This window comes from Elgaria multicarinata, chromosome 8 (assembly GCF_023053635.1).
Source record: "Elgaria multicarinata webbii isolate HBS135686 ecotype San Diego chromosome 8, rElgMul1.1.pri, whole genome shotgun sequence".
Lineage (NCBI taxonomy): Eukaryota > Metazoa > Chordata > Lepidosauria > Squamata > Anguidae > Elgaria > Elgaria multicarinata.
In genome coordinates, this window is record NC_086178.1 from 32990859 (window position 1) to 33002424 (window position 11566).

Here is an 11566-nt window from a genome sequence, read left to right on the forward strand (position 1 = left end):
TTACAAATGGTTCCACTACTAGTTATTACTAAAATTGCTGGGAAAATACCCACCAAAAGTGCCCAAAAGGAAGACCATTATACTTTCAGCAGAAAATCATGGACTTGTGAGAAATGGGAGAAAGCTAAACTAAATATGGATTAGGTTTAGTTTCCATCCAGATAAACTGCTCCTCGCTGCATTGTCACAGAAAGCTAGGATGTTATTTCAGTATGCCATCTCCGTTTAAAATGAAAATGGATGGATTTGTGTTCCCATTAGATCCCATTTGCATTTCTAGTTTCATACTTGACACTTATCAAGGGAATGAAAACATAAGCATCACCTTTATGGTTGTATCTTCATAAACAATCAGCAGAAAATGTCATGGCCATACTTCTCTCAATTATGTGTTATCTCCTTAAACTCAACAAGGAACCACTTGTGGGGTGTGGGAACAAAAGCAACAATGCCAAAACACTGTCCATTGCTAGACATTACCAGACATTAGTTACTTTTCTCACAGCAGACAGGCTACAAGTTTAGAAGGATGAATAACATGAGGGATCTTCAACAACTGATTATGTCTCTGAACATGAGGCTCAGGTGATTAGAGCTCTTATGGCAAAAGATTGAAAGCTCCTGGTTCAGAGCTAACTGACTTAGTAATCAAATTCCTGAAGAGAGCCTAATCCTCTCTCTCTCTCTCCCCAAAGTGATGGATAAGGCTTAAGGGTCTTCCTTAATGGCTGCCTCACAACTATGAAATTTCCTTTCCAATGAGACTTAACAAAGTAAGAGCATGGATCTGTCTTATTTGGGCTGGGTTTTGGTAGCCAGAAATAAATCTGCACAGGCCAGTAACAGATAGAAAACATGTTGTCCTGTTGCTTTCAGTAATAAGTTACCCAACCTGAGACTTCAGGACGCTCAGGTAAAAGTAACTAAATAAATGGTATAACTTTCTCTCAAAATAAAAATAGAAAGCAATACGTCCTCCACCCAACAGTGAAATGGGGGGGGGGGAGTTTGTGCCAAAAGGCCTGGAGACAAAATAGGCCACTGAGAAACTAACAGAGGTATCAGCCAGTTCATAAGAACCCTAGAGTTTGAAGATCTTTTGAAAATCATAAGCGGGCAGCAGCCCAATGAAGACAAAGCATGCTCAGTAGCCACTTAATGTTCATTGTTGTATGGAAAAGAAAATAGAAAAGGGAGAGAGGCGAGAACACCTGGGTTCAGCCCTTCAAGCTTATACTATTTGGCTGCCTAGAACCCAAAGAACATCTGATAGGAGAGAAGATAAAACTAATGTTTTGCTGCAAGTCCCCCTTGAGGTTAGAGGACAGCAAAGTTATTTTTGGCATATATTAAGCAGGGAGATCCTGAAAAGGGTGTGCACAAACATTTTTGTTTTTTAATAGAAAAGGGTTAAAATCTTTGCCATCCTGCTTTAAGAGGTTTAGGGTGCAATGCTATGCATGTTTAGATAGAAAAACATTTTACAACTCCCAACACCCCCAAAGCCAGCATGCATGGCTGGAAAATGCTGGAAATTGTAGAATATTTCTCTGTCTCCACATGCATGGAACTGCACCCTAAAGAATTGTAAGTGCCCAATGGTAGTACCCAGTGTTTGATTTATCCCCCTCTAACATAGTGAAAAGGATGTAAACCATATCAGCTACACACTTGCCAAGGCGTACAGGCTCAACCCACCAACAAAGCATTTGTTCAGCAAAACTTGGGCTTCAGATTTTCCCTGCTAACCAATCATACAGAACGAGATCTGAAAGCAGATCAAAATTTTCAGTGCTGCTGCTGTTTCATTTCCTCTTTCAGTTGTTCATCTAGCTCTGGATTTCTTCACTTGCGCCCTACCATGCCTTTCATGTGTTACTTCTGCCCTCGATGCTTTACTCAGAAAGCACACACAACATCTTCAGTGAGTACATCTCATTCCTAGTCAAAGGTACAACAGTGAAGGCCATTACGCCCTATCACATATGCCAAATAGACATGATTAAAGAATGATGCACAATAGATTCACTAGAAGCTGAGCAAAGCCTCCCTCCTCTCCTCTGATCTACTACTCTAAGGCAGGTACTTTCCAGATGAGTACTTAATTTTAATCCTTTTGAGGTTGAACCCCAACAAGGTGTCCTCATCCAACCTCACAAATCTATTCCCCCCCCAAAATGTCCCATGAAGTAGGCAAAGCCATTGCACTTTCTCCATGGATGAAATGGGAGGGAGGGGACTCCACATGATAGTCAAGCTTTTTGTATGAAATTATCAGGCACAAAATGAAATGCGAACAAAAATATTATTTTTAAAGGGTTAATGCTCTCAAGACACTGGAATTCAAACTGTGTCTGGGGGAATTCCCAGGGTTCCCCAGAAGCTGATAAAAATGGCTTAAAAGCAGTATCTCTGAAATACAGCTAAAATATAGCTTGCCTGCCACTACAGACTGCAATGTTCAGCTTCAGGAAAGTGTTTCCTGCTCGGGGCAATATTGGTTCAGGTGGGCAAAATTATGCCTCACAAACCAGTTAAGTGCTGTAAACATGGCTGGAATCTTTCACAACATACTGAGGTTCAGTGGCAGACATGCATATCCTGCTTTATTGAAATTATGCATTTCAGCTCTCTAGATGTCATGTCTGCATTAAAGATAGAAAGAGTGAAATAAGAGTATTATTGGATATTTAGTAGTATTTTTTCCTCAAATTCTGGACAGTATTTTAATGTCTATTATGAACCACTTTGAGTACAGTTTACTGTAGAAAGGAAGCATATAAATATAGTAAATAAATACATCATTGTGTTGTTACTCAATACTAGCTCTAAATGAAAATTGGGAGAGAACAGTTACATGGTTGTGGCACTGGCACTAAATGTTATCATATGTTCCTAAAATAAAAGGTTCAATGTGTGCATTTCAGCTACACAAGATGATGTTATTCTAATAACCTAAAGATAACACTTCCTGCCAAAAAGAAATCTGACACAGCTTTAGCAATGAAACCATAATATTAAGACTTCCTTGTGTTGCTTCTTGCAGATTTTATTTCCATTAAGAAGTACCATACTTCTGAAAGACAGGGAGGAAAAACTTCTAGAAATGGCCTACAAGATCAGTATAGAAATTTTTTAACTTGCACTTTGTATCTCCTTCAACATAGGCTGAGGAATAGAACTGAGAAACCCTCAAATCTTAATTCCAGAACATTTCAGACCATCCAACTTAATACCGAAAATGTTCAGGGATTGCAGTGGTCAGTGTTGTCTCCATAAATTATGAATGCAGCTGGTGGTTTTCAGTCTTGGAAGGTTTTAATAAAAGTAGTCCTTAACTCTTATGTGGCTGTATTTAGATTAACACAGGATTAGCAAATTTGCAGTTGATTTAATGCAATGAACTTCAAAATGTGTTGTCCCCTAAAGACTTTATTGAACTTTTTATTTTTTAAGTCTACTCTTTTAGTTATGGAAAGAAGAATGAAATATCGCTGAATCTCATGGGGATACTTAGGGCCTAAACAGGGTTCTTGCCTGCATTTGTTTCTGGATTGTATTCACAAATCACTTTAACATGGTACAATTCTATTTTAGATTTTGAAAACATGAAGATTTGTGAGCGTGCTCAAGAACACAAATGAAGATAAAATTCAGCAACAGCAGGATCCGATCAATGTCTACTGTTTTCAAATTGCATAATCCTCTTTTTTGCCCTTTTTCAAATAAAGCATATAGTTCATACCTGCAATGCATTAGAATACTCTTATCAATGTTAATGCAAGGTTTTGTTCCATGATGAAAGAGGCCTCAAGAGCTCATTTTTACCATTTATAGTATTTTATCAGCAACAATTAGGACACTATACAAATAAGCTTTTTAACTAAACAGAGTGATAGTCTATGAAGAAATCCTTACAATCAGGTTTTCAATCATTTAGTGGCTGCTGCTAAGACTTCACAATTGCAGCCATTCATCAGAGTTCTGGATTAAAGCCTGCACAGTTCATATTGGTCAGCTATCTATGCATTTCTAACCAGCCTGATAATAACTGCACCAAGTTTCTGCCAAACATGTAGGAGGTTTAAACAAGCTTTCCCAGTGATGTATTCTTTTAAGAGTGGCAGCATATTTCTCAAGAGCCAAAAGTATAGTATTCAGCTAATTATGTTTTTAGAAGCCCAGCACATGTTTGGATTTAACAATATTAAGGTATTTGAGATTTCATTACTAGCAGTTTAATTTATGCCAGTTTGTTATGAACAATAAATCTAAAGACATTTTGTCACCTGAAGCTAATAATCAAGTACTTACTAAATTTAAAAAAGTATAGTGGGAATGTTCTACTAATACAACATATTATCCCACATTTGTTGTATGTTATTTAGTTTCCAAAACCAATGAGGAGAACTAATTCTATAAATTGTAACAACTTTGTCAGCATATTACTAATTCAGCACCTTTCATACCACAAAGGCACCAATTAATAATGTAATTACCACTTAAATCAACAGGAGAAACAGCCACATTTAATTCTGGAGGAGACCAATAGGGCAGACACCACTTGCAGCATCTCCCACTGTAGCTTTTAAACATCCTGCTTGGTGGCTTACTACAAAAAAAGCATTATGGAGAACTACCAATGATGCTTACCAAGTCATGTAACAAGTCCTTTGACAACTTCATAACAATCCCCAAAACAAAGATGATATTTCATTCTAACCCCTCCCTATATCCCTGATCTTAAAAAACAGAACTAATCCCGACATGAGTAGCTACAAGCGGCTTCTGAATTGGAGCAAAGAACCAATCTGTTCTAATATACAACCTTTATGTACTGGTACTAGCAGAAATGTTAACAACATGGAAAGCTGAAGTGTTTCCATTAATATCCACTCATATTTCTGTATTGGTTTCTTTGTACTACTTAGCTTAGCACCTTTTATGACTCAGAGGCTAACTGAAATATATTTATTTTACACAAGTACAAGATCAATAAAAGCAGTCTCCCACTGAGGTAACAGGTTTCTCCTGTAGACCCCATGCTGATAGAATACTCAGAAGCCAAGACTAGAATTGTTTCACTTGGGACAAATCTGTATTATACTACCCATATAAGTCGTAATTTTAAATTAAAGCAGAACACTTCCCTCACTCTTCATTGCATTCTGCAAAATGTTTCACCCTAACCCTTTTCCTGTGCATATTATCTCACTTTTCAGCACACAAGGAGTTACCCAGAGAGGCTGAACAAACCACTCTTCTGTTGCTATGGAAGATCTCTCTACTATAAAAAGAGGTGGTGGAAAGAGAAAGAAAGAGGGGAATCTTTGAACAGCATGCACTTGTGAACACACTCCTAACAATGTTAATTCTGGAAAGAGGCCTATGATAGAACAGCAGTCCCACAAGGACTTATACTATGCTTGACATTCACAAAATAATCCAAATTGGGGGAGGGGGGGAGAATCAGCTCAAAAAAGTTTGGTGTCAAGTATTACTTATATACATTATTCCAGCACACCATAACAAAGATGCTTTGCACACAGCCCTTTAACAAAAATGACCAGATGGAGAAGTAAAGGTGGAATCCTATCATACTTACTAAGGCGCAAACATTCAGTGGGACATCAGATCCATTAATATATTGCATATGAACTTAAAAAACTTGTGTCATTATTAGTACCAAACCCAATGTTTTCTAATTGTATTGCACATCTACTTCAATTCTATATAGAGAGATTGGGATAAGGAGGAATAATAAATAAGTCAAAATAACATGCATGCCTCTATTATTGGCAATTTTATCTTCAATATACCATAGCGATATTGTGTTAAATGTAATAAATAATTGCTGTGCTACCAATTGCTGCAAAGCCACAGAAGCCTGTAAGTAGATTTGTTGAGAATTAAAGCTCATTCCTATACTTCCTCAAGTGGAGAATTTTTATTTAATATTTACAACTCAAATGTAACAATACTGTGACGCACATGGAAAATTCATACCATGTTTGAAAGATGCTTAAGGAAATAAGTACATTTTATGAGAAGTTACTCTACGCTTTTAAAGTAACATTTACAGTTCATTGGGGCTTCCCCATGGAGAGTAAACGATTGCAACTTTAGATGACAAACTATTTCCACCATTATGCCTCTAATTTTATCGAAAGGTACTGTTACAGGTCAGCCCCCTCACGCCAAGAAAACTTCAGTACAAGCGGAAGTTGTCAGGCTTCTCTGCACGTCCCGCCCTTTTCTCTTCTTGACTACTCTTCGGCTTAGCCCATCCTACTTTTATTATAAACATTTTCTTTTGGTGTTATTGTCTTTTCTTAAAGTCTTTCAATACTTTCTAAGGCGTGGGAACACTAGATTTCCACATTTGGTGCTTTCCCCAAAAAAGGAAATTATAGGGACCACATAAAAGTGTTTCATTCACAAAACCGTCCCTACAGATAGGGAAAGCCCTATGTAACTCACTTCAAACTAAAACAGGCTATCTCTATAACCTGTTTCCTTTACATTTACGCATGCTAAAACTACAATCCTAAGCAGTTCCTTACCAGGAAGCAAGTCCCACTGAACTCAATGAATAAACATCCTTAAGACAGTAAAGTTAATCACTTGAGTGATCAAGAATATTTTCCTTTTAGAGTAACCACGCTCTTCTAATAGTTATAAAGCAATTATTTTATTTAAAAGCAAGTCAATGTGAAATCATGTTTATCTAACTTGCTTACTTTTTCTATAATGCATCTTTTGTTAGTCAGCTTTTGCAGTACTGAAACTGCTGAAGGAAATATTCTTTTGCAGCAAAAAATCAAACAAGACCTTTTCTAAATTAGCATCTTACTTTCCATTAATAATTATATTCCCATTGCTGTTTTGTATATGAATAACTAATACTTTGAAAAAGAGTGAGCTTACTATCCAGCTTGCATAGCTACATTTACATTTAGATTGTAAACCTGTGGGCAGGGACTTTTCAAGAAATACTTTTGTAAGCCGCCGTGAGAGCCTTTTTTGGCTGAATAGCGGCATAAAAATGCTTAAATAAATAAAATAAATAAATACATGAGTTTAGAGACTAACTATATTCCAGTTTGCCCCTTAAATAATGGAGTAGAGTAACCTTCCTTCTCTTCAAGTTTCCAACTATATCTGATAGGCTCAAGAATCATTTTTGCTGTTGTTCAAGACTACAGAAGTAATGATTTTATATTAGTATTATGCTTAAGTTCATAGTCTCATTCCCTATGTTCTTCCTTATATTTTTATACATATTTTTGCTACACTAGTAATGAACCACATACGTTAATATGTATTCCCCTTAAGATATATTTAAACTTGATAAACAAATGCTGGTAATATGTAATTACAACTAAGCAACTGTGTAGAAATATATATATAAAAGATAAATACCTGTCTTCATCACCATCAACAGGAATAGAAATGCCAAAGACAGAGCTGGCAAGACTGTTCATAGGAGTAGTTGTGGGTAAATTAAGAGGATTTGCTAAAGTGTCCGGAATAGGTGGCTTCACAAGAAGTTTATTTTCAGCAACAAGAGAAAGTGGTGGTTGAGGTAGGGGCTCAGATTTTCTTCTAGTATCATCAATCTGGCTTAAAGGTTGAGTCTGAAATTGTCCAATGTTAGATTGTGGCAGACTTGCAGGGACATTGGTTGTGCCTTGCATTAATGGAAGGCCAACATGCTGCTGGACAACACTGGAACTCCTACTGACAGAAGTATGGCTAGTCAGCTGGGACTGGACCAAAGTAACAGGGGGATTTGGCATAGTAACAGAAGTTGTAGATACACTAGGCACACTAGTACCAGGTACAGCTGCAGGCACATTCTGAACTCCAGCGACTACACTGTGAGGAGCACCAGCCACTTGACTGCTTCCACCCATTTGCTGCTGAGTCATAGATTTATGTTGCACAACCCCTGCATGTCCAATGCCTTGCTGCACCACACCTCCTGGCTGAGGAATGACAGTCTGAATTGGAGTTGTCAGGCCACTCTGCATTAGCCCAGATCCCTGTCCTACTGTTTCACCAGTTTGTGAAGAAACTCCCATCACTGGGGCTATAGGCGAGGGATTCTGACCAGCTACTTGTGCTGCTGGAAGACTGGAAGCTCCAGTGCTTGGGACAGAGCCTGAAGCAGCCTGTTGAGAAGCTCCTTGAGACTGCATTACTGTCATATGTTGAATGTATTCTGGCTGGCCAGGAGTTTGGGTTTGTACCAAATGCACTGGTGGAATCTGTGACTGAGAATAAGCAAACTGCTGAGTCTGAGCCACCGGTACATTAGCTTGCTGTACCTGCTGTTGTGGCATAGGCAAACTCGTCTGGGCTATTGCTACATTCGAAGGTGACATGCCTTTCCCGTTGGGTCCAGCCTGTCCCATGCTCTGTGCATTTACCTGCGGCTGGGTCTGCAGCAGAGGCCCCATCATTTGCTGGCTTGCTGCTGTAGCTCCTGAATAGATTGGCTGAGCACTACTGTGAGGCACAGCCCCGCCTATGGGCTGCTGCCCAATGACAAAATTAGGTTGCTGTGGAGAGGGCTGGTTTATTTTCTCTGGCTGGAGTAGCTGTGACACAGCAGCAAGAGAGCTGTCAGCCAGGGAGTCGGGGCCATGCACTGAAGTGGCCACTATCAACGAGCTGCCAGTAGCACCTAGGCCACTGTCCCTATCTTGAACAACTTGTTCAAAAGTACTATTGTGTCTAATGCAATCCCCAGTCCTAGCTAAAACAGCCCCACCATCCGAGTCCCGATCATAGTATTCCATACACGTCCATCGGCCCCGTCTGTAGGGCTCTCCAGAACCGTGGTCCAGCTTGATCACCCTGAATCGGGAACTGCATGCGGCGGCGGCCGTTAGAGGCACGGCTCCAGGACCAGCCACTGTCTGCGCACTGCTGCCTCCTGTCGCCACGAAGGAGGCTTGGGTGGCAGCTGCTGGGGGCACCACGATGCTTCTGGGAACAGCTCCTCCGTTGGAAGCAGGCACAGCAGGAGAAGGCGGCGGCAGTTGTATCCCTCCAGAGGCGGCAGCGGCAGCAGCCGCCACTTGCCCATCCAGAAGCAGGTTGGGAGAGACTGTCCCAGGAGTCTCGGCATCACCCACGTTGTTGAGAGTCTCCTCGGAGGAGCTGCGCTCGCAGGCATCTTCAGGTCCATAGTCTGTGGCGCGGGACACGTCGAAGATCTCAGAGGAAACGTCCTCGGTGTGGGATTCGTCCGGGTCGTCCAGGCTCTCGGTGTCCTCAGTGATGCTGCTGGCCACCTGGGCCGTCGTCACGCTGGTGATCTGGAAGCAGCTCTTCTTCTTGGCCGGCATCTTGGACATGGTGCCTTCCCGAGGGAAGGGGTCGAGGACAACAAGAAGAAACAAGAACGAGGTCGGGAGGGTTCCGCCCACCTGCCCTCGCTGAAGTCGGCGAAAAACTAGGTGAAGTGGGCGAAGGAAAGAAGTCCGAGCCGGCCCTGGCGTAGTGGTGGTGGTGGGGGGGGAGGATCACGTTCTGTCTACGGCGCAGACGCCGGCGGTATCGCACATTCCTCCGGCCTCACGACGCAGTCCCGGCTCAGCAGGCGGCCACCAGGCCTGGGGTTGGAGATGAGGAGAAAGAGAGAAGGGGGGCGGCGGCCGGGCTCCTCCTCTTCCTCCCCCTGAGTAAAGCTGTGGGCCCCTCGGCGGCCGGGCGGCGCCACCACCGCTACCGCTACCACCACCACCTCCTCCTCCTCTCCGTGGAGTTCCGCTGTCCCCTCTCGCAGCCGCGGTTCCTTTCACAGTCGTGGTGGAGTAGCGAGGCCGGGGTGGCGCTATCCGTCAAGCCGCTCTGCCGAGCTTCCGGCGAGACCCGGGGTCCCCGAGGCGGGCCCAAGGCCACAAGTCCGCCCGTCCGTCAGGTTTCGGAGAGGGGCGGCGGCGGCACTAGCCGGCGAGCCCCACTGAGGCGCAGGCCGCCCTGGCTCCGCTCTCTACCTGGAGATCAGCACCAGACGCATCTTCTTGAGAGGAGGGAAAAGCGGGGTGGGGGGAGACGAACGAACCCGGCTCACAGCGGCCCCCTCAGGCAGGCGGGTGGGCCTCTTCGGCTCGTCTCGCCCGCTCGCTCGCTGCCGACGGCCCAGCGCTCCCGTCTCCCCAGCGAGGCGGAGTGGAGTGGGCCGGGCCCTTTTTTGTCACTCCGGGCGCGCTGCTCTCTCAAGCGCTGCCGAAGGAGCTGAAATTCAAACTGCTCACTCCCCTCGCTCAAGATGGGGCTCAAATGGAGCCGCGAGGCAGCCTGGGAACTGGAGCTAAGCTGCTGCTGCTACTGCGGCAGCCGACATAGATCCCGCCCCCTACGCAGGAGCGCGCTGACGTCAGCGCAGCCTGAACACGCCCCTCTCCGGGCGGCTCAAACGATGAGAAATTCTGTCCTGGCTCGAAAGGGGGTGGGGGGAGGCCGGGCGGGGCTTCGTCGAGGGAGAAAAATCCCTCCCACCGAGATCGTCATTATAACCGTTTGGAATGTTCCACTCGCTCCGGGCTGCCCCTCTCCTCTTTTTTCAGTGCAGCGTTGGTATCTTCCGGGAGGAGGCGATGATGTGATACCCTCGTACCACCCTTCATTTTGTTAGAGTACGTCGAGGGGGCTGTACTTCAGTTGGGCCCCGCTTGAAACAAGTAAAGCGGGTGACCAAACTCTCATGCCGCGTTACCAGAGGCCTATGTGCCCCTGTTGGGGTGGGTTTGGGGGTGGAGGTATATATTTTTTTACATTTTGGACGTAAGACGCCCTTTTATTTATCGCCTCATGTCTCGGTGGTGGCTTTTCTAATAGGGAAAACGCCCCCTTGCCTCCTCCGCCCACTGGCGCCAGCTGCGTTTACAAGAAGACCACACCATTGTGTCTCACCGTCATTTATCCGGATTAGCGATCAGGTCTTTTCTTCCAGTTCCATAGGCACAGCCACTAATTCAGATTATGGCCCTCGTGTCATCCGCAAATCTTTTGCCCAGTTTTATTGCCAAGTATAGGGAAATAAATTCTCAAACAGTGCACGAAATCAGGCCTCAGTAGACTTAATCCAAAGGCAGGAGCCTACCCAATATAACATATGGATGCATACCAGTCATACATATAACCATACCTTTCGATGGGCATATAAATTTGCAGTGCTGTCCTGTCTTGTGTTTACTTAAAAGTAAGAGCCCCTTGGTTTCCATGGGATTTACTCCCAGATAAGAGTGTGCAGGGCTGCAGCTTCAGAATGGTTTTAAATTATATATATATATATATATATATATATATATATTCGAATATTAAAAATAAAGTCAGTGCCATGTCATTCTGCAAAGGGTACTGTGAATGATTTTAACAGTTTAACAAAACTGACTTAAAAATGAAGATTGCTTAGAAAGTAGGGGTGTGCATTTACAACGCTTTAACCATCTTGATTGTGAGTACAAAAGGGCAATTAAAAGTGTTGTAATGGGTAACTAATTCTACACAAGTACCCACCTCACAGGAAGTCCAGGGCCAGTGGGAAAGAAAC

At 43.1% G+C, this 11566-nt stretch overlaps 1 protein-coding gene across 2 annotated transcripts in view; it reads right to left on the reverse strand.

Annotated features, from left to right (window-relative positions):
* TSC22D2 (TSC22 domain family member 2) overlaps nt 1-10301 on the reverse strand; it is a 34218-nt gene extending 23917 nt beyond the window's left edge. For both annotated transcript variants that reach the window (XM_063132075.1, XM_063132074.1), the window contains exon 1: nt 7423-10301. In XM_063132075.1, coding sequence (XP_062988145.1) covers nt 7423-9365 — 1943 coding nt within the window. In that variant the 5' untranslated portion in view covers nt 9366-10301. The remainder of the gene's footprint in view (nt 1-7422) is intronic.
* Between the last annotated feature and the right edge of the window lie 1265 nt (nt 10302-11566).